The 24,189-nt window shown below is 38.3% G+C and overlaps 1 protein-coding gene across 1 annotated transcript in view; it reads left to right on the forward strand.

The window, feature by feature from the left end:
* Positions 1-555: 555 nt before the first annotated feature.
* Positions 556-24,189, forward strand: part of cblb (Cbl proto-oncogene B, E3 ubiquitin protein ligase) — a 211,259-nt gene continuing 187,625 nt past the window's right edge. The window contains exons 1-2 of the mRNA XM_028800241.2: positions 556-1,601; positions 5,479-5,729. Coding sequence (XP_028656074.1) covers positions 1,434-1,601; positions 5,479-5,729 — 419 coding nt within the window. The 5' untranslated portion in view covers positions 556-1,433. The remainder of the gene's footprint in view (positions 1,602-5,478; positions 5,730-24,189) is intronic.

Genomic DNA, 24,189 nt, shown 5'->3' on the forward strand with positions numbered 1-24,189 from the left:
CAAGATGCATAAACTTTTCACTTCCTAAAACAAGACTTCTGACCGAGGGTCACACCACGGCTGCGCACGAAACAAACTGGACGGCCACTACAACATAAGGCCTTTGCTCTCCTGCTTGCTCAGGCCTTGGCGGTCGAACATTACCATTACTCTCCAGTTCGCTAATCTAATGGAACGACCTACTCGGCCCTTGTCTATTTTTCTGGCTTTAACTGTGCTGCTTCTTTCCAACTGTATTCCACGTGCATTTGGGAATCACAAACTTTTTTAAAAAAAAGGAAAGCCCTCCCCAGTTAGTTCTGCCAACTTCAACACGCAACACCCCATTCAGTGATTCCGGACAATGTCATACGGTGTTAAACTAGCTCAGAAGGGTGGAAAACATCTACCCCGCCTCCACGATCGCTTTCGATTGGTTGTTCGGTTTCACATCATGGGGCATGTCTGACGTTGAATGCAAAAATGTGATCGCTCATAGGTCAATCCACCCATCCGTTGTGTTATGTAGTTTGTCTCTCCCGCCCCCATACTACCCAAGCCTTGTTTCCTAGCTTTCGAGAACATAGAGAATGAGTGGGACGCTGTTGCACTCAGTTTTGCAGTGTCTACAAAACCTCTTTCCAGCGTCAACGTTGTAACAAAAGAAGAAGAAAAGCAAACGTTTATACCACCTGGCAAAACTACAATCCGCCTTTGGATTTGTGTCCTTAAACGAAATGAGGCCCTGGCAAACGGTTATTGATACGTTTTGTGGTTCATTGACAGCGAGTAGTAAGTAGTTAACAGACAAATGTTGAATGCTTACTTTTCTTTCGTCTTTTTCCTTTTTTTGGATGGTACCCGCTTGTAAATTAAACTCGGTGCTTTAAACGTCTCAAGCCAGGCAATAAAGCATGGGAATAACTGAAATCTGTTTAATGTAAAGTCGCAGATTTCTATAGTGAAAAAATATCAATTTAATGGAAACAAGAAGTTTGTTTTCAATTACGGGGTGATTGATCACAGTAAGTGTTCACTGACTGGAAGGAGGCAACAAAGGTGGTACCCCAAACTGGACCGACAGAGTCGTTTTGGAGGAAGGTGTTTAGATCTTTTGTTGTATATCAGCAGACAGCGTGACGACCGAGCTGAAGTGTCATTTATGTACTGTACAATTCCATGGTTCCTGATGTTTTCGCTCGGTTTACCCCTTGCTTATAGCATAAACTACCTGGACTGAACTGAAACCAAACATCCGAACCTTCGTTAGCAACAACAGACTGGTTTGTAAAATACAGCGTGAACTGAAGCCGATAAACAAGTGAACAAGCCGGAATGAGTTCACTGACTTGTCTTCTTTCATATGCAATTCGCTTTCCCTATTTACTGAACAGTTAATCAGGCTGATGCTTAATTGATACGTGCAGTCATACAAATTCTCAAGTGTCTCGAAGATGGCAACAGCACTCGGAGGACGCAATCCGGGAAATCGCGGAGCGAACCCCAGAAAGGGCCGTATCTTGGGATTTATAGACGCCATCCAGGATGCTGTGGGACCCCCGAAGCAAGCCGCCGCGGATCGGCGCACAGTGGAGAAGACTTGGAAACTAATGGACAAAGTGGTAAGATAGGATGAGCTTTCCTGGTTTTACTTTTTTGCTTTTTAAGTAACATTGGTTAGAAGATCAGGGATGTTAATATCTGACATCCAAGCGGCATGGATCCCGACAAATGAAGCACACAGACAGTAGCCCTGGCACTATGCGCAGCCGCCAGTGCGTGTGTCTACTGCTCTCTGGGCACAAGCTTACAGCTGCGTGTTTTCTGGCAACAGTCGATGTCACTTGGGGTTGTTAAATGAGGCTTGGTATCGCACATCTAGGTGGATTTCTGATTTTTTTTTCGTTTTTGCTCCGGGTTAGTCTTTTGTTTATTCATGTAGTATTTGGTAGAATCAATTATTGTTATTTTTCATAGAACTGTCAGTTAAAAGGCGATCCATTCCTACGTGCGCGGTAGAAATTGACTAATGTACAATTTAGCATCTAGATTTTAGTTTGCGGAGTTCAAACTTAACAGCCATTATTTTTGAAGAAGAAACGAAACCCATCGTCCCACGAAACGCTCTGTTATTGTCTGCTCCCCAGCCGGATATGCAATTGGCAGCTCGAATTTGGGGATGGGTGGTTAGTGGATGTTGCAGCTCGAATTTGGGGATGGGTGGTTAGTGGATGTTGGACCCTGACCGGTTTCTAGAAAACTCGCAAAGTAATATTTGTGCTGCGCAAAAGCAGAGACACCAATTTCCAAAAGTTACCTGTTGCCTGCGACAGAGAAAAAAGCGAAATGCAATTGACCAAAAACGATCTGCTAATTTTGACCTCCCCTCCGTTTTGGGACCGTGCGGCAACTTTTCTTCCTCTCTCCACATCCACTGCCAAACAAGCATGCCCCCTTGAAAGCGGGCACACTTTGTAAGGAGTTTAGAATTCTTTCTGAATAAGAATCATTTAAACTTTTCTAACTTTAAAAGCCCTTATGCATTATTGCCCTTCCCGTTATTTTTGCCTAGTTTAAATTAAACAGAAAAGTCATCTCATAAGTGTTATGGCCTTAAAAGCGCCCTTTGGTCTGTGGAAAAAAAAAAAATATATTTCGTGTTGTGATGAATAATACAACATTAATTGTGATCCTCCACAAGATCGGAAACTTATGACATTGTAGTTAATGTGGAAGAGTCAGCCTGGAGAGAGTGACCAATTTGAAAATAATAGGCTAAGTAACACTGCTTTGCCAGGCATTCAGCTACAAAAATATGTCGATCAGGTCTTAAAACACTTTGTGGCCTTTTCAGTCCCATCACAGTGACAGGGCACAAAAAATGGAGTGAACCAAACAAAGGCCAGTTTTAAAGACATGCAGATGTGAAAGAAAAGTACATGGCAAACTCATGTCACACCTAACTTTGTGAAAAATAATAATTTTATTATTATAGTGCATTTCCCATGATCACTGCACCTCACACATTCTGAGAAAGTACAGCAGGTTATATGTAACATTGGATACAAATAATTTCTTCATAGAACATTAAAAACAGATAAATACAGGCTATACAAAGCAATAAACCAGTGTAAAATCCTAAATTCAACACTAGAAGAAAAGCCTGAGCAAATAACATAATTTGTGATACAACACACACAAAAATTACCACAAGCATCTGGACAGAGAAGTAAACTGAAAGAAGGGGCAGATTGTTAAAGGTTAAGTTAAATGCCTTAACTGGACAGAAGTAAGTTATTTTTTAAAAGGATGAATTGATTCAGCTGATCTCAATAATTTAGGGAGGTCATTCTAAAGTGTGGATGCTACAGAGCTGAATGCCCTGACATCCATAGTGTGGGGGAACAACAAAATTGCCAGAATCAGAGGATGTGAGCAACCTCTGTACATTTTAAGTGCAAGGTGCAAAAAGACATTTGGGGGGGATACCATATTAAATCAAGTCTTGCGTTTTATAGCACTTTTCATAAAGTGCTTTTGTTTGAAGAAAATCTTTTTTCCCATACATTGTAACTCCGTGCATTCCATGTAAAAATAACGGATATTAGAGATGTTGGGATAGTACCTGCATTAGGACCCTACAGTATATCAGTGATAGGAATAAGATAAATTGAGAAATGTCCTAAAGGCCAAATACAAGAATAGTTAGACTTATACAGTATTACAGATAGAAAGAGGGTGTTTTGCCAAGATTTGAATTTTCAGATCAAAGGCACATTATGGGCAGACACTGAAAGAGCTGTTGGCGTCAATCATATAGTTCGATTAGCATTCTCTTATAGTATAGCTGCAAGGTTATGATGTTTTGATTACTGGGCTTTGTATGTTAGCTGTGGGGTCTGGAAGCATATTTTGTAACAAGAACAAATATGCCCATCCAGTAAAATGTAACATTGAATATCACTGTATAACCAATTACAGTTACTAACATGAAGTTTGTATGCAATTTACATATCCACCAAGATACGGAGTTTTATTTACTGGTCTCTATTCTGATTTCCATTTATTTGTCTTTTGTAATTTATGAGGGTTTTTCACCCCCGTTTAAAGAAAGAATAAAAAAAGTACCTTGCATGGAATAGTAAAGTTTAGTAACTTAAAGAAGTACAGGTACTACATTTTTCTAAGTATGTAAGTAATAAAATAGGATCCACAGAGTAGTGGATATCTACTTAAAGACTTACTGAAAACTTAAAATAAGACTGATGTTTGGAACTATTAGATAGAGAAGGGTGAATTTAAAAATTTTACACAAAGCGATGGAAAAATTCAAAATAAAAAGCTCATATATATTGATAAGGTAAGGTGGAAAGGTTTGTGCAGTGGTTACTGCTCTTGCTGTCTGTCTTTTAAGTTTAAAAGACTGGGTCTGAAGCCTTACTCAGGTACTGCGTTACGTTTGGCTATTGTCCCTGTAACTAAAATTTTCTCCAAAATTTTAGGTTACGCTGGTGACTGATATGAGTAAGCATGCCCTGCCATGGATCCACAGTTGATTTTTTTGTGATTTTATTTGTTTTTCACTGGATTTAACTTTCTGGTTAGCCTAAAGGTCATTTCTCAGACTTCCATGATGCAAGTAACTTAAATGGGGAGGCTGTATTTAAAAAAAAAAAAACTACTTGCTTGTCGTGCATGGCCCAAATATATTTGAATGTGACAGCGTTTCGTTTACTACTAATAAAGTTTGCATAGTTTGTAATCATCCTAATTAACCAAGGAATGCGTATAAGGAGTCAGTACCTATTTAGACAACAAAATATCCATCCTGTTTTTGAACCTGCCTATCCAGTTTAGGGTTGAATGTAACCAGGACCTAAAGAAATTCACTTTGTGACATTCATTGTAATGTTATTGTTAATGAATTAAAATAATAAAATATCAACTTGGAATTGTTCAGCCAAAATTGAGCTTGTAGTCTATTTTCAGTAGCAATCATATCATTATCTATATTTTTTTATCCAGGTTTCTCACAATGTGTAGTGATTTTCTCTCATTACTGATGTAGTCTTATGAGCTATAATTTCCAATGTGCAAAGCAGTACTGCAGGAGCTGCATAATGATGTATGTTATGGAGTGTTGTCCTATCCAGGAATTGTTTCTTGACTTGTGCCCAGTGCATCCTGCATGGGGTTTGGTTCCCGCAAATCTGAACTGGAAAAGTGGGGTACAGATAATTCATGTTTATCTAGTAGCACATTTGATTATGCAGATTAAAATTCTGTGCCATTTTCATAAGATGATGATTTTATTGGATGCTTTATTTATAACTATATCAAAGTTTTCATATCAATATCCTTTAGGCATTTGCTGCCTACTGCATATATTAAGAATAGTATTTCAGACAATATGATTTTAAGTGTAACTTCTAAAAAGTTTAAGATATTAGTGATTTGCATGTAATTCTGTGCATTTTCTTTCCTTCTTAATGAATTCAGGTGAGACACTGCCAAAATCCAAAATTACAATTGAAAAATAGTCCTCCTTATATCCTGGATATTCTTCCAGACACTTACCAGCATCTGCGGCTTATATTGTGCAAGTATGAAGAAAATCAAAGACTTTCACAGCTGAGTGAAAATGAATATTTCAAAATATACATCGACAGCTTGATGAAGAAGTCAAAAAGAGCGATTCGACTTTTTAAAGAGGGCAAGGAACGGATGTATGAGGAGCAGTCACAAGATCGGTATGTATTCTGTTGCTCTTCAGAGTATGTAAGTTGTCACTTGAGTTTCCTGTATGTGTTGAATTTGTGATCGAGCTGTGGAAGGGTAACAAATTTCATTCAGCATAACTGATAAGAATGGAGAAAGACATGCATGAATAATATATCAGTATGTTTTTATTTTGTTCCTTTTATATCACAAGGTACTTCATCTGTAATATAAGAATAATATCTGAAAAAGTACTTCTTTGAATGTGCTAGCCATCAGCAGCAGGTGCTGAATTTATATATATTTATGGAATCAAGGGTGTATTCTAGGTGTCTTGTATCTGTGAAATATGCAAGTGAGGTTGAAGACAGAGGCTACTGAATGACAGTATTCATTGGTTTTGTTATAATTGCTTTGATTCTTTGTGCTTGCATTGCATGGAGTTATTTTTTGCCAAGTTATATTTGCAAAAAGTAGTTACAAAGTTTGAGAAGTATATACACGGGCTGTTCTAGAAAAACGCATAATGTTGGAGCTCAGGATCAAAAACTGTGCGTATTTACTTTTTGTTTACATTGTTCATATTTTTTACTGTTGCTTGAGAACATTAAGCTGATTCTGTGCTTCAAATTCCTTCCTATAATCATTTTGAAACTTGGTGAAAAGAATGCACTAACTGCCACTGGTTTAACGTATCTAAATACTCAGTTTTATTCTTTGCCAGGATATCGTTAACATAGCCCCCCAATCCCCCCATCCCCGGCGTTCTTGTTTTAGAAACATACATCTATCCAGTCAGTCATTGTCCAACCCACTATATCCTAACACAGGGTCACGGGGGTCTGCTGGAGCCAGTCCCAGTCAACACAGGGTGCAAGGCAGGAACAAATCCCGGGCAGGGTGCCAGCCCACCGCAGGGCACACGAACGCACACATCCACACACCAAGCACACACTAGGGACAACTTAGGATCGGCAATGCACCTAACCTGCATGCCTTTGGACTGTGGGAGGAAACCCACGCAGGGAGGACCCGGGAAGTGAACCCAGGTCTCCTTACTGCAAGGCAGCAGCGCTACCACTGTGCCACCATGCCACCCTACATCTATCCATTTTTTTCAAATACTATTTAATCTAATTGTAAGGTTTCAGCAAATTGGGTATGAGGCAGGAATAGTTTGTGGATGGGGTACTTGGTTGTTACTCTACACTTGGTACCTACACTTGGTAATTTGGGGCCAATGTACATTCACAGCCAGCCTAGCACCAATATTTCAGCAAATGTTAGTTTAACAAACATGGGAAGGACACACATAGTTTACTCTGGAAGTGGAACTACATCTCTTAGATAAGTGTTAACAACTTCAGCACCATTTGCTTCTTTTAGAACCTGTCTTTAAAAAAAAAAAATAAAATAAAACAGTAACTCTGTAAGAGGATAGTTATAAAAGTGAAATAGGTTTTATGATTTAATTTTATTGAAAAATTGTTATAATGTACTTTTATTGTTTTTTTTATTTTTTCCATTCTTTTTTTTGTTTGGAATATTTAGCAAAAGATATTGGTTTCTGACTTTTATGCTGTTCTAACTAGGAGATTGATAGAGAAACTCAGTGTCTGTGATTTTTTTTTTTTTGGCTGAAATATTTTGTTGGTATTAATAATAGCCTCATGACACTTTGGTCATATTGTAATCTTTTTTTATCATTTTGTCCTCCTATATGTGTTTAAAGGACCACAGTACTGTAGATTTGAATTACGAGGGAAACTACAATTTAATTGCTGTAGGCAGTGAATAACATAGTGCTCAGACAGGTTAATAACTAGCTGCTCCACACCTGTCTGGAAATTTGCACTGTAATTCTACCTTTTGATTATTTTTTTCCTTGTCTGATGCTTTAAAAGTTTCCTGATAGTTTAAAATGTGGCTGTAGATACTGTATGTTACAAGGTGGATTAAATTAGTTTCTGTGTATTAGTTTAGAGAACCATTGAAATAAGCTTATTTTTATAATACTGTTCCTGAAATTAAACTAGCTAAAAATAATTAGCTGAAATTATTTAAATTGCCTGAGGGCTCCAGTACAAAAAAAATCTGCCTCCCCAACACGTGCTTTGAACAAACCTCAGTGGTTTGATTAAAGAAAGAATTGTCATCTTCTTTTGTTCCTCTCGGTTCCATTCTAAAATGTCTGATCATCCTTATTTTAGCCTGTAGAATGAAACCAATTAATTTGCCTTTTATGGAAAAATAAATTGGTTTTCACATTTCCAGTGTGTGATGTAGTAGTATGTCTGAACTAATGAAGTAGGGTTATTTCTAAGGCTTTATTAAATTATATTTGTCCATTTAAAAACCCAGAATCGGCTAAGAAAATGAATGTCATTGGAGTGTATAGTTACTGTTTAAACCATAGAGATGCAAATATAAGTGGAGGATGTAGATGCTGAGTTATGTTAATTTGCAAATGGTAATGCTCCGTATTTTCAGTGCAACCAGTGTACATCATACAACTTGTGACCTTACACATTCCACTTTCTTTTGCTTTCTAGTTTCACTAACTCTGTTGTGATCATTTGAACTGTGTCCTTCAAACTCATTACTAAAATTAAGTTTTATCCTGTAGATGACCAATCATTGTCTACATGCTTCATGTTGCTTTTACTGCATCTCCTTCTGAGATCCCAAGCTATGTTCCTCTTAAAGTTTATGTGGATAATAATTCTTAACAGGCGAGTTTGTGATACTGTATGTGCAACTGGTCTGACTCCATGCTCAGTAATAAACCTACATGCTGAAATGTGCATTGAAACCATTCTGCTCAGACATTATAGTATTGGTTGATTTTGTACATGAACTTTAGGCATATTCAGTTGACTTGTTGCTTGCTGTAGATTAGCAATCCATATATTACTGGGTTTGGGGAAGATGTTTGGGAGTAATAATGGGCTGTGGAAGGAGGTGCCTTATGAGTGATAGCAGACAGAAAGGATTAAAGATAATCATTTATATATTTTTTATTAATTAAATTCAGTTTGAAAATTGTGTTTGACAAGAAGTCACCACAAGTTGTTTATCTTTAGCAAAAACCAATAACATCCTCTCAAAGTGTTTGGACATAGAAGGATAGCTTGCATACTGTTATTTAGATAGATAGATACTTTATTAATCCCAAGGGGAAATTCACATGGAGTGATCAATAAATAAAAATAGAAAAATAAAATTAGAAAAGTACACATACAGTCATACACGGAGCTACTGAAAAGGCTGCCACTCTCGTTGGCGCCGAAACTAGTCTAGTTTAGAACTAATGCAATGGCATATTTTTAAATATTAAAGAAGTTTATCATAATAAATGTATACTTGAATACCCTGAATACTTTTGGTGATCTCATATTGTAAAAAGTCCAACTCATTGCCTGCATTCCCTTTATAGATATGCTACTGAAGATGTCTTAATGGCACGGTCTCCTAACTCATTCTATTTCTCTGCAGACAACTCAAGGCTGTATTATATGCCAACCTTTTAACCTTGTGGCATTATGCAAGAAAGTTCACATTATAGTTTGATGTTGTCTTGTTAAGCAGCCCTCAAAAAAAGAAATACAATTTTTGCTTGCTTGACTTTGGATTAAATGATGAGTTAAATTAGATGAGAAATGTGCTCAAGACTGCAGATTGCAGATTATGAATAAAATGTGGCAGTTGTTTTAGGTAAAGTTGTAGAAAATAAAAAAATAAATGTGAATTGTGGCACAGTGCTTAGTGCTGCTGTCTTAGAGCTCAAGTCCGTGGTTCATATTAAAGCCGATCTTTGTGAAGTCTGCATTTTTCCCCTGTGTTAGCATTGGTTTTATTCAGGTTCTCTTGCTTCTTTGTTTATTACATTCATGAGCAAGTTACAGTAACAACTGTACATTGTGAGCAAGTGTATCCTCTGTTAGGCTGGTATTCTTTTTAGGGTTTGCCTTCTGGTGATCCTTGGGTAGCTTTCCTGCATGGCGGCAGTACAGGCAACACTACACAATGAAGAACCACCAACTTTACAACAATCCAAATCCGACCTGAACCTGTACTGCCCCCCACTATATTCCTTAAACCTTATATTAACTGGTAATTTAAGTGATGGAAGATAATTCATGCGTATGTGCATTTCATGAAAAAATGACAAAAGGAAGGATATTTACAAAGGACCAATCTCTGTTGGCAGTGTTCAACTTTTTGGATCTCATGTTGTATTCTGACTCGTATAATAAAACACTATACTCAGTCAACTGAAAACATTTAAATTCTGTTGAGCAACCTTAAGTGTGCCCTTAGTGAAATTGCAAAGTGGATGTTACATTTTTAATGTACATTTGTTTTATAGAAATTTGAAACATTTGGATATTTTAGATAGTTTTTCCAGTAGTAGAACTTTCAGTCATTATTAGTAAACGTTCAGGGAATATTTTCAACCTTTGCTTCATATTTTATTTCCACCTAGACTGTTTGCCTAAATGAGCCTGAAAAACTTCAGAAGAGAGAAGTTGTTATGGAAATTGTTATCTCTGTGTTGTTTTAGTCAAGCTTTTGGAGTAGCAAGTCAGTGCATTCTCAAAATTTTTTTACAGTCCATCTTGATTTTAAATTTTAATTTAATAGCCTAAGCTCTAATTGTGTGAAGATTTTTTTTTTTAATTTTAGATATTTCTTACAATGCCTTTCATTGATATAGAGAAATTAGTTTCTTTCTTACAAATCAATATGGTACATTTATAGTTTGCATTTCCATGATTATTATTATTTTTTTGTGTATTTAGTACATTTAAAGCTTGATACTTAAGGGCACTCGCATTGTAAGCAAAAAAGATAAACTGAGCCAAGTGTCATATCTTATAGATTTGTAGAGCTTGTTGCAAAAACTGGCTACAAAGAACGAGGCTGCCAACATTGCGATCATAAATTCCAAATTTCAAGAGTGAATTTAAACTGCTCTTGATATGATCACTAGCTGTTGAATGATCACAAGGCTTCCATCACATACATATCAGTTTACATCTTTAAATCTTTGCTCATTTCTAAGGAAAATTAATTCATGGTTGTGTTACCTAAAATCAGATATCACCTTTAAGATACACTTTGTTTTCCATTCATCTCTTATATCATAGACTACTTATTTTTGTGATCAGATACATGACCTTTGCTTATTTGTTGCTACCACAAAAGTGGAAAACAAAAGCAATCTGAAGTTGTGCTGAGCCATGAGCAGAACAATCCAGACATTGGTGTTTTGCGGCTAATTGCCTGGGTATTTATTTATTGATTTTTGTTTTATTTATTTACTTTTTTGCCTTCAACCTTATTCTGTACATACTCCCTCTCTCTCTTTCTCTCCTTCTCTACTTCGCACAACCAGGACCTGCTAAGCTGTGTGATCCACATGACATGACAGCTCATTTTATAGCTCTTCTTTACAATGCAAGAGTTCCAAGCAAAGAAATCAATTTCTAGTTGTGTCATTTGTAGAATCATGTCTTTCTGATTTAAATGACACAAAGTTCTGTAGCTGTTGAAAGCATTTGCCTGCTACTCCAATAATGGTGAGAGTCTGGAAACTGGGTCCTTGGCTTATCTGGCCTCTTCTTTATTTTTTACTTTTATAGGTTCAAGCCTCTCTTAAGCTTCTCAGATTTTTCTCTCTAAATAGCTAAACTGGCCATTAATGTTTGCTCAGATTCTAATCAAGCCAAAATTCCATTCGCCCTAAACCTTGTTACAATTAACAGACCTAACAGTTGTGGCTGCCTTAATACTATCTGCATTCTGAAGTATTACATTCCTAGCAAGGTTTTATTTGTATACTACCAATGTATTAAGTGGTTTGATCAGTTAAACTTTATATTTAAATTAACACCTTTAACCATCACAAGGTACTTTACAGAGCAACAAAGATTATCAAACACTGTGGTCCATCCATCTATTGACTTATCCAATTTCAAACCTGGTTAACTTTGGTTAATCTGAAAACTAAAATAAAAGAGTGACAAACACAGAAATTGCACAAGGAGGTAAAAATAAGATCCCAAAAGTATTCTAAACACCAGGCACCATTAAAAAGTAGCTTTGCAGAACATACATAATTTCAATATAAAATTAAAAAGAGGGTCTGTGGAAAAAATGAGACAGAGTTCCACTACAGAAAACATACATTTTAAGGCTAGGTAACAGCTAGCAGTTTGAGTAGGTGTATAATATGGTGGTGTCATTACTATCATAGCTAAAACTTCAAAATAACGTGAGAGCAGTTGAAAAAGTCAGAAATAGAGAAAGTGAGTCCTTGTTCTGGATTTGAGGTGGACAGAGGCTCAGGAATAGGTCTAGGTGGAGATTCCTAGATAGGTGAGACCCCAAACTGAATGAGAGTTGAATGGTGGAGTCTTAGAACAGTAAAAACACCAGAATCCTGTGATGTCATCCATATATTACTTTCATATGGAGTGAGCAGCAGAGACACGTATTCTAGAGGGTTGTACCAAACAGCTTTATAATTCGGCAGTGTTTCTTGTTTTGTAGGATTTTTTTCTTACCAGATGCAGTTATCACATTACCCATCAGATGACTCTCTTACACTGAGTTATTAAGCACAGAATAAAATGGCTTAATACTGATTTAGTCCAATTAGGCTCACAGGGTGCCAGAGACTATCCTAGAGGCATTTGGGGCATAGGCATGAATGAACCTTGGAGATGGTCTATTGATGCCCCACTTGGCATGGTGTCATGTTTAGAATACTAAAGCTAACAATCACAGTTTGGGATTAGAGGTGGAAAACTAGAATATCTACAGAAAAACACAGGGAAACATACAAACCCCACATAGACAGAGACCAGGCCTAGAACTCTGGTAAACTTAATATATGAGTCAACAGTGTTAAACACTGTGCCACCATGCTGTCAAAAACTCTGAAAATTCTACAGTTAAATTTTAAAGTTTTCCGTATCAATAACTCAAATTCATAATGTTCATTAATTTTAAATTTGTAGCTGCTTCTCACTGGAAGCCTCTACCCATGTCTGTTAGGGCTAATGTTTACTTTAGCGTTGAAGATTCATCTTTTATTGCATCCTATGCATTCACTTCTTGCTTTTAACTCCTCTTGTTTCAATTGATTTTGTCTTTTTTCTAACTGCGCAATTGTGACTCCTTGATATTGTGTCCGTTTCTCCCTCTCACTAGTATTATGCATTTCTAACTTTATGTCTTCTCTTGTTTTACATTTCTTTGTACTTGATGTATGCCAATTTAACACTGTACTGTACTGTAATCTTAAACTCTGTTAAACACTTTCTGATAGCAATACTGTTAATAGTCCATTTATTCACTTTATGAAATGATTATTCAATTTAGGGCTGCCAGGAGACAGAGCTTAACCTGCCTGTATTAGGTACCATGTTGGAGCAGACCTGAACAGAGTGCCAGTCCATCACAGAAGGTCCTCTATGATAATGTAAATAGAAGACTGCATGTTCACTTATCTCTTTGGAAAGGAATGTCCAGACTAGGAGTGACCAGGTTAGGATTCAAACCCAGAAATGTAAGACAGCAATGCTAAGCACCACACCACTGCTCTGCCCTTCTGATAATGGTGCTATACAAGTTAAAAACGGGTTCTATTTTTAGATTGTAGCACTTCCTTAAAGTTCATTAAATCATATTGTATATTTTGCTTTGTAACTGTGAAATGCTTTTTGTAGACTAAAGGGTTGTGATGGAAACCAGGGCGTCAGCGAGCCCCAAAACCCCAAACATGATCACACCAAGAGTCCCGGGTTCAAATAAAGGATGGTTTATTAAACATACCTCCACAAAGCCTCTCTCTCTCCACAATTCACCTCTTCTTTCACCACCACAATGCCCTCTTCCAGTTGAGTGTTGCTCCATGTCCTCCCAGCTCCGACTTGCCTGGATAAGGGAGTGAGGTCCCTTTTATTACAGACCTGGGATTACTTTCAGTGCCAGGGCCACTGCCTGATGGAAGTACTTCTGGGTCATACGGAAGACCCACTTATTAGGGAGCGCATCTCCCTGTAGTGCCCCCTTTGTGGCACCCATGGTCCCCAGTAGGGCTATGTTGCTGGACAATATCTCCTAGCATTTCCTGCTGGTTCCCAAATAGGTGCCGATACAGAGGGCTGCTGCCATCTCGTGTCCTGGGGGAATAACCTGTCCCTTGCAGCATCTTTCATTCCCACCGGGCTGTATGTCCATCCACTCTGGTCATTACTTCCGGGTCCAGCTCCTTCCATTCTCTTGGCTGGGATGTGGCATTTACAGGGTATAGGCTTTATTCTCCAAAATGGCCCACATTAAACTCTTCATTTTGTTGTTACAATGTGACAGGTAAGAAAAACAAACCTCAGCAAGGCTTTCTTGTAAATACTGTTTGTGTAGAGACATGTAAATATTTTATATGGCATCATTCAGAGTATAGTTTTTGTACTCCAGTTTTCTTCCAGTATCACAAAATTGTGAAAGTTATGCCCACTCTAGATTGGCCTTGTATCAATAAGTGCGCATACAGCATGTATGCTGTATGCTTCGTTCTGGGTTGGTTCATGTCTTGCATATAAGGGATGTGGGCTAAAACGCTCATTTGATCCTAAACTAACCTGAGCAGATTAGAAAATTGATGAGTGAAGCTTCCTGTAATGCACACTGTGCCACTCGTACATTTTCAGAGACAATTACTTCCAGTTCTGGGTTGTAGATTGTAGCCTATCAGAGGTGCAGCTTTTACAAAACAAAAACCAACCTCAGACAAGGCATTCAGTCCATTGCTGAGCACTCAGACATACATTGGACCCATGTAGAGTTATCGGTCAACCTAACTTGCACATGTTTAGAATGTGGAAGAAAACAAGAACACTGACTGAAAACAGAGATAGTATAGAAACTGAACTCTGGTACCTGGAGCTGTGAAATAGCTGCTGAATGGCCTATTTAAAAGAAGTTTAAAAAGAAAGGATCTTTGTAATAGTTTATTAGTGCAATTTTTTATATGTTGTGTCATAGACTGGGACTGTAGTTTAAGGTTCATCTATTTATTCACCGGGCCACACTACCTAATGTCAGTATATTTATTGGCACATTAAAAAAAAACTTGAAGTACACATTTGTTTGTTTTTATGAAACCCCTATACCATATAAAGAATTGAAAACCATCCATCCATCCATTTTCCAACCCGCTGAATCCGAACACAGGGTCACGGGGGTCTGCTGGAGCCAATCCCAACCAACACAGGGCACAAGGCAGGAAACAATCCCGGGCAGGGTGCCAACCCACCGCAGAAAACCACCCTTTTTTTATTACATTGCCTTTACAATCTTTTGACTGCCTTTACCATCATGACATATAAAAGTACAGGTATATATGAATGAATGCTGCAGATAGTCTGTGTCTCATCTCAAGTAAAATCGATCCAGTGAGCATCTGAAAATTGTGCGGCTTTAAAAAGCTATAACAGGATTTAAGGAGGGTATAGCATTCACTTTTGTATTTTTCATGTTTTGCTGAAGAACCGGCACTTTTGTGTTCTCTAAATTGAAGCTTTCATCTGCTCATCACTGACGGATTCAGCACTGCCTAGCAGGTGCTAATTAAGTTCTAATTTTTGTATTTTTGTAAAGATAACTCTAATTATGGTGATTGAGTTTGTAAAAGACTTTGTAAAGCACTGCTAGTTACAAAATTGTTAGCTTATGTTAATCATTAGTATCCTTTCTTTAACTAATAAAGTATCTGTTTATGTTATCAGTTCCTTTTGTACATGATGGTAGAAATAAAGGAGATGCACCGTGGGTCAGCTTCTGTTCTATACCAGAATTAATTGCAAATGCTAGATGAGCAGTGGTGTGATCACTCGACCTTTGATTTTGAAAAATAAAATTTCTATTTGCAATTAAACAAAAAAGAACAGTAGTGTGGAGTCTCTTCTGTTCTCCCTGTGCCCAGGTTGTTTTTATTTGTATACTCCCCATTACTTTACTTTAAAATTTGCAAGATGTTCTTATTAGGTTGATTGGACTCTTTAAATAGGCTCATTGTGTGGGGGTGTACCCAGTGATGGATGAGAATCTCTCCCGGGGTTTGTTTCTGCCAAATTGAATGCTGCCAAAATAAGCTCTGCCTTGTGCTGACACTACAGTGCAAAATGGTTTTTGTTCATATTTTATGTTTTTCATTTGACTAGTATGGTTGATTTTTACAAAACGAGATTATTTTGACTCCTGAATACTATAGATTAGGTTTACGGTTTCACATAGATTTGCCTCTCCTCCTTACATCCAGAACACCTGTAAAGAGGTTAAAAATAAATAAAAATTGGTACCAAAACATAAGTTGAGGGAAAACACAAAACTAAAGTAAAGCAGAGAAAATAATAATCCTGTAGACTTTCTGGGCCAACCTCTACAACCGTTGTTTACTCTTTTCCTGTAGGGCTGCTCATCCACTTGTCCAAAGTAGCATATGCACTCTGTTTTCCACCTCCCATCTCTCTCCACCCTAACCTCTTCCTCCATTACCTGAGCATTTACTCCACCTCTCCCCGTGATGTTGGAAAGTGTCCCTGTTATGATACCCAAGGTTGGGTATCACTTCAAGGTTTACCTTTGCTATATGGACAGCATGCTAGAACTCCTTCTGGTGTTTTTCTACATTTCTCTATCCCTTGACCCTTTTAATTGCACATGCAGGACTCTTGGACGCACATTTCCTAAAGGGAACTTTAAGGTCACTCTTTTCTTCAAGTTGGTCATACAGGCAACCCACCAACAGTTAGGTGGAAAAGTTCTAGCCTCCTGCCATGTAGCCTCAGGTTCCCTGTCTAGGGCCCACATGCAGCCACCTGTCAACCAGAAGGTCTTGCAACCACTTTCCAGCCTTCATTATCCATAACTTTCTTGCTTAGTACCCCTGCTTTTACCATCTAGCACACATCCTTTAATGCTTTACATCATTAGCCTTGACATGAGCTGTGGACCCGCTATACCACAAAGTCCCTCTGCGTGATGCAGTCCAGATCTAATTTTGCAGATCCAGATCGTCTGGATGACTTTGATTTATGCAAGAACGATTCCAGTTCGGCGCGAAGACGATTCTTCATGTCGTCAGTTCGCACACTTCTCGATGGTCCGGGATTTTTTGGGTGATTTTCTATGTAATAAACTTAAGTTATAGCGTAATGAAAATTGGATAATTAGGTCTGCACCACCCTATACTGTACAGGGAGAGACTGAACACGTGCGTAAATCACAGGTGCGTATGAACCTGAAGGAAAACAAAATAGAGCACAAAGAGTTCACAGGGAGAGACTGAACACGTGCGGAAATCATCGGCACCTACGAACCGGAAACTGGCTTGTTCGTCACCCGAGTGTGTGGTCGTGAACAGATGCAAAAATTTGGCGAACTTTTTGGCCGTAACCTGATTTGTATGTGTTCAAAGACGTTCATGACCCAAGGTTCCAACGTACATGATAAAGAATGAGTGACCTCCAACAAGACAAAGACATGAGGTACATAACTCTCAAAGTACAGTAATCCCTCCTCCATCGCGGGGGTTGCGTTCCAGAGCCACCCGCGAAATAAGAAAATCCGCGAAGTAGAAACCATATGTTTATATGGTTATTTTTATATTGTCATGCTTGGGTCACAGATTTGCGCAGAAACACAGGAGGTTGTAGAGAGACAGGAACGTTATTCAAACACTGCAAACAAACATTTGTCTCTTTTTCAAAAGTTTAAAACTGTGCTCCATGACAAGACAGAGATGACAGTTCTGTCTCACAATTAAAAGAATGCAAACATATCTTCCTCTTCAAAGGAGTGCGTGTCAGGAGCACAGAATGTCACATAGATAGAGAAAACAATCTCTAGCAAACAAATCAATAGGGCTGTTTGGCTTTTAAGTATGCGAAGCACCGCGGCACAAAGCTGTTGAAGGCGGCAGCTCACACCCCCTCCGTCAGGAGCAGGGAGAGAGAGAGATAGAGAGAGACAGAGTTTGTTTTTCAGTCAAAAATCAATACGTGCCCTTTGAGCTTTTAAGTATGCGAAGCACCATGCAGCATGTCGTTTTAGGAAGCAGCTGCACAAAAGATAGCAACGTGAAGATAATCTTTCAGCATTTTTAGACGAGCGTCCGTATCGTCTAGGTGTGCGAACAGCCCCCCTGCTCAATCCCCATACGTCAGGATCAGAGAAAGTCAGCGCAAGAAAGAGAGAAAAGTAAGCAATCTAGCTTCTCGGCCATCTGCCAATAGCGTCCCTTGTATGAAATCAACTGGGCAAACCAACTGAGGAAGCATGTACCAGAAATTAAAAGACCCATTGTCCGCAGAAATCCGCGAACCAGCAAAAAATCCGCGATATATATTTAAATATGCTTACATATAAAATCCGCGATGGAGTGAAGCTGCGAAAGGCGAAGCGCGATATAGCGAGGGATCACTGTAGTTTGTTTATTTGTACTGAAATGCACAGAAGACGGTTACACAAAGGATATAAAAATAGAGCACCAATGTTACACCTAACTGGAGATTCCCTACAGGGATTTCTTCTTTTCCAAACCCAAGAATTAACTTTAGGGTCAGAAGTGGCCCACTTTGACTTGAGTTTCCCTCTGGCATTCACTGCTGTTCCATCTTCAGTGCCCCCTATTATAGAACTATACTCCCAGGTACAGTGGAACCTCGGTTTGCGAGCATAATTCGTTCCGGAAACGTGCTCGTAGTCCAAAGCACTCGTATATCAAAGTGAATTTCCCCATAAGAAATAATGGAAACTCAGATGATTTGTTCCACAACCCAAAACTATTCATATAAAAATGATTAATACAAAATATAAAGTAAAAATACATTAAAACAAATTAACCTGCACTTTACCTTTGAAAAGAATCATGGCTGGTGTGTGTGAGTTTCTAAACTCTTGTGGGATTGCACCCAACGGGACGACACGCGGAAGAGCGTCCCAAAGCAATCACAGTCTCCCAGCGCTGTAGCAGTTCACCGTAAAACTGAATCCAAAAAGATCGCGGACATGCTATAAGCGCCTGCCGTCGATGGGTGATACAAGGAACATTATAAATGCACAGGGCCCTGCCTGACTGCTGCTACTGTGTATAGGAGAGCGGCAGATCCCGCTACAATAAATAACTGCGCTGTTGCTGTTTCAAGCTGAATAAAGCTGGTGTTGCTAAAGTACTGAGACTCGGCTTCGTGTTTTAGGGTGCAAGACGGGGACTCGCACGTCACAGCACACACACACACTTCTCTTTTACATAGTAGGTAGACCTCATCTTGTCTATGTTAAAGGATAGATAAACAATACATTTTTGATTGTATTAATATTTGGTATTTGTTTTTCTTGTTCATCCATTATATTGTTAGGTTGATTTAGAGTATTGTGTGATTAAAAAATTAAACAAAAAATCAGAGATTGTATATTTACTAATTAAATACAAAAATGGATTTGCTTTTCAATTATCCATCTGTTATCTGCACCACCTTTGTTCGTTTTGTTCATTTCATAAATTTGAATCCTAGACTCCCAACAACAGGGAGCAAGGAAAGAAATTACCTTGGCGGGATGCCAATCCAAGTCACACGCATTCATACACTCTCAGTGATTCACAAACAGCTAGTTTTATATCACCACTTGATCTAGCATGCAGTGCTTTGGGATTTAAGAAAACTAGACTTTGTGGTGAATGACCCATGGAAACATGGAGATTCAAACACATTCTTCTGTTGTTGTGAATTAGCAGTGCTGACCATTGTGCCTCTGTTGCACCACCAAGTTTTTAGTGTAGAGACAAAGACACAAAACCACTAATAATGTATTCTTCATTCAGGCACACTAAAACATTTTGCAGAGAACTAATAAATGGCAATTTTTTTAGTTCTCATTTTTTGGGTTTGGAACCTTAGCTGGGGCAGCACGATGGCACAGTGGGTAGCGCTGCTGCCTCGCAGTTAGGAGACCTGGGTTTTCTTCCTGGGTCCTCCCTGCGTGGAGTTTGCATGTTCTCCCCGTGTCTGCATGGGTTTCCTCTGGGTACTCCGGTTTCCTTCCACAGTCCAAAGACATGCAGGTTAGGCGCATTGGCGATTCTAAATTGTCCCTAGTGTGTGCTTGGTGTGTGTTTGTGTGTGTGTGTGCGCCCTGCGGTGGGCTGGCGCCCTGCCCGGGGTTTGTTTCCTGCCTTGCGCCCTGTGTTGGCTGAGAATGGCTCCAGCAGACCCCCGTGACCCTGTAGTTAGGATATAGCAGGTTGGATAATGGATGGAACCTTTGCTGCTTTAATGGCTTGAATTCAGAATTTACCTCTCGTTTTGCAAAAGCTTTGCTCTACTATGTTTTCTGTCTTGTTTGATTTCTAATAGTTTTAGTTGATTTTTTTTTTTCTGCTTTATTCCTGGACATACACGGGCATATATTTCTGTCCATCAATCCATCGATCAGATAACCCATTTAATTCAGTTCAAGTCATCACAGAACTGATCCTAACAGCATTCAATAGACAGTACACTTGATTGTTTGTTTTTTTTCAGCTGATGGGATTTAAATTTGACTGTTCTATTTTCCATTTTGAATGCCTATACCGCTTGATATTCTCTTTTTTTTTTTTTCTTTTTAACGAGGATCACTCTTCCTGTCATGCATCTGGAGCTGATTCCAAATTTACAGTGGTCAAAATCAATCACACCTGGGTATAATGAAGACAGCTTTAAAGGTTGCTGTCTCAGATGTGTCCAATTAAGCTCACACTAGGAAGGTTTGGAATAAACTGCTAAGCAACAGGGTTTCTTTGTGTGAAACCCCCTCCACCCCCTTGTGTGCCTTTAGTTTAATGTCTCCATTAAGCACTGTGCTCCGATTCCTGCTCTCTCTCGCTCCCACTTTCTGCTATATAATTACTGGCTACTACAAGCAGTGGTGAAACAGTGATTCGCTTTTCCATAATGATGATTCCAGGTCATGTCGTTTTGATATTTTAGGAAGTGTGTGGGATGTACTGTATCACCTAGCAACGCAAACCTATTCAGCAACAGAAGTGTGTATTAACGCGCTATGATTATGACTAGCAATAGTCAAACTAAAAAAAGGCATGCAAAAAAGCAAGTGGTTAATACTTGAGGTTCACTTCTGATAAAAGTGTGGCTTGCAGTACATCGCCAGGTTTGGATGTTAGTTCAATGAGGAGCCTTGCGTGGTATATTCTTCTTTAGCAAAGTGGACAAGGTAATTTAATAAAAATATGCGAGGTTTGATAGTGAGCCTGGCAATAGATTGCGCACCTATTCTTGGTTTGTTTTCTCAACTTACACCCGATACTGTTAAGACATGCCCTGCCCTGAGTTGGTTTGAGTGTTTTTGAGAATGTTATATGAGGTTTGGTTTTCTAAGTAGTTACTTGGAATGTTATCCATTCTTCATGGAAGGGTTTTAGCCTTGAAGATATCCTAAATGTTTAGACGGTGTTTGACCCTTTTTCAAATAATTAATTATGAATAATACTGTTCTAATGTAATAATAATACATTTTATTTATAGAGTGCCTTTTCCATGCTCAAGGCGTTTCACACACAAGCAAAATAATGTCTTTACAAAGTTAATTCAAATGGTTAAAATAAATAGGCATTTAGCTTGCTCACTGTTTGTAAACTCTTTTTGTTATTCACTCCATACTTGATCATTATTTATTTATTTAGTGTAACCAAAGATCACATCCCCCCCAACTGCTTTATTAACCTTCCTGATGGAGTACTACAGTAACTGATTTTAGTTCGTATCATTTGCTGACAAAACTCTTCAAAAGCAAATAAAGCTTTTATTGTGGATGAAAGGACCCGTCTGTGAAGCAGAGTTTCGGGCAGAGCTTGAAGTAGCTTTCCCCACCTGGTTGCCAAATGGAGTTGCGTTGATTTGCGTGCCTTTGCAATAGAATGCAACACACTAATTGATGAAGACATGTAGGCTAAAGAATAATTACTGCTTGATTTATCAGTTCTGTTTCCCAAAATAGTGAGGAAAATTCCCTTTCATACATTTTTTTTTCAGTCTGAGCTTTTAACCTTGAATGTTCAGTGTGCCAGAGCATGTTGAAACAGAAAGAATAAGGATTATTATATAACATGTTTTCACATCAAAACTTGAGAAATATTATTGGCGTGCTACTCCTTTTAATGTTTTTTCCATCATTACTATTAAACATGCATCACTTGTTGTTTTCTTTCCTGCACTTTTTACCTTACAACCCCTGGCAGTATATTGATCCCAGAGGAAGACAATGGAGCACACTAAAATTTAAAGTAAAAGCCCAAATGAGTCCAGTTATGATTGGTCAAGTTAATGTTTTGATAAAGTGTGACTTTATTGTCTGCTTATAATTATGAAAGCAAATCATCTTCATTCATTTTCGCTATGATTTATGAACAAGACATATTTTGTGTATGCCTATGCAGTGTACAATGCAATAGGCAATTTTTCATTTAATTGATAAAAGCTGACAGACATAAACACAACAGTGACAAAAATATATACTGTATGTGTAAAAGAGAACTAAACCACTGCAATGTGACACACATACAGAAGTTCACTCAACCCTCTATATTTCAACCTTGTAACCAGAAAATGGCAGGAGAAAAAAAAATTAAATCATCCATCCATTATTTAAGGTGTTATGAAAGGTAAAGCATTCTTCTTTACTAGGGGGCTCCGCCCCCTGCTCGCTTCGCTCGCCAACCCCTGGTGTTGGGAATGACAAAGAGCGTGATGTATGAATGAGATATAGAATAGTGTGACGGTGTAGATGATGCAAATAGAAAGCAAACAATAAAGTGTGTGGCACAGTGTAAAGGTTTATTTGAAAATTTCTTTGTACACGCCGTTTAAGTGTAAAAGGTAATTCCAGCTCAGAACTTGTAAGGTCATTTAAGATGGTTATTGTTGTGATCAGAGTCAAGTTTGTCAGAGCTTAGAAAGAGTTGTGTCTCTCCAGGAAGTAATGGAATGACTTGGGTATTAATGTTTTCCATATTAATATTTTTTGGACATAATATAGTGCGTTGTGTTAAAAGGGGCATTTGGTCTAATGAGATTGCTGTTCGAAATGTCTCTGTAACTAAGTTGTCGCAGATAAAGGCTTGAGGAATTGTAATAATATGTGCCTGAAGTCCAGCTGTATTGGTGAGTGTACCATCTCTCAGTTGTAATAAGCAATTGTTATGATCTGGTTCTGGACATCGTATCTTTTTTACTAACTGTATCTTTTGAAAGCAATGCCAATTGTCTGCGTATTTTAAGGTGCACTGAACAATAGCTGAGTGCATGGCATCTGGAAGAATAGCTAATCACTGTCTAAAATCTCCTCCTCATAAAAGTACCTTTCCTTCAAATCGAATATTATTATTCATAAACGTTTGTAGAAGTTTATGAATGGTGTTGAGTAAGTGACTTCATGCCATTGAACATTCATCAATAAACAACATTTTTTCAAGACGGATGTCACGTGCAGTGCCACCGTTAATGTTCATAGTGGATACCGATTTGTAGGATCTAATGTAGTTGATAAAGATTTCACTTTCAGGTACATCGTCAGTTATAAGCCTCTGTAGATATTCAGTATATGAATGTAAAGAAGGCAGTCTAATTTGACCCTTTTGACAACAACGTGTAAATGTATAACTTGTATTTCCAGTTGTTTCTTCAGGGAAGTGAACTGAATGACAATGATTGCAAATGACATTCATTAATCCGAATGAATTTTCCTGGTGTATGTTTTTCTTGTGCCGTTTGAGAGGCGCGTTGTTGCATGTGTAGTATTTGGGACGTGTTGTTTTGGAGCTGTAATCGATTTGCCTGTGCTGTGTGAGAAGCCCGTTGTAGCCTTCGCTGCCATTAACGTATGTCTGAGACGGGAGGTGTTTCGTTTTGAATCCGTGCCTGTTGCGATGCAGCACTTTGATTGATAGATTGCGTCATGTGGATCTAGGATGTAGATTTGTGCATATTTGCGTTGTTGATTTGTTTTAGGGTGCACTGTTCCAATGCGATGCAGTATTTGTGCACATATGGGAAAGTAGTATGGGCCATTGCCTTTTGGTGGCCTGATATTTACTCCGGTATATGCAAAAGCAAATGAACCATTGTAGGATCTAATGCAGTTCATAAAGTTTTTACTTTTAGGTACATCGTTAGTTAGAAGCTTTAGTTGAGCTTTGCGTTTTTGGAGTCGAGACATTTTTTCTTTTAGAAATATGGATAAGTAATAAGGAGAATTGCAGTCACTGTTAATATGGAGCCTTTTCTGCGGTTGAACGGTTAATAGTGCCTTATTGTAATGAGATCCACCTATGCTGCATAGCCGTCTATTTTGTTGTTTCTTTCGTTTTCGTGTGTTTGTTCCTGTTATCCTTTCCTTTTCGTTTTGTACCCGTGACCGTGTATT

This window comes from Erpetoichthys calabaricus, chromosome 4 (genome assembly GCF_900747795.2).
Source record: "Erpetoichthys calabaricus chromosome 4, fErpCal1.3, whole genome shotgun sequence".
Classification (NCBI taxonomy): Eukaryota; Metazoa; Chordata; class Cladistia; order Polypteriformes; family Polypteridae; genus Erpetoichthys; species Erpetoichthys calabaricus.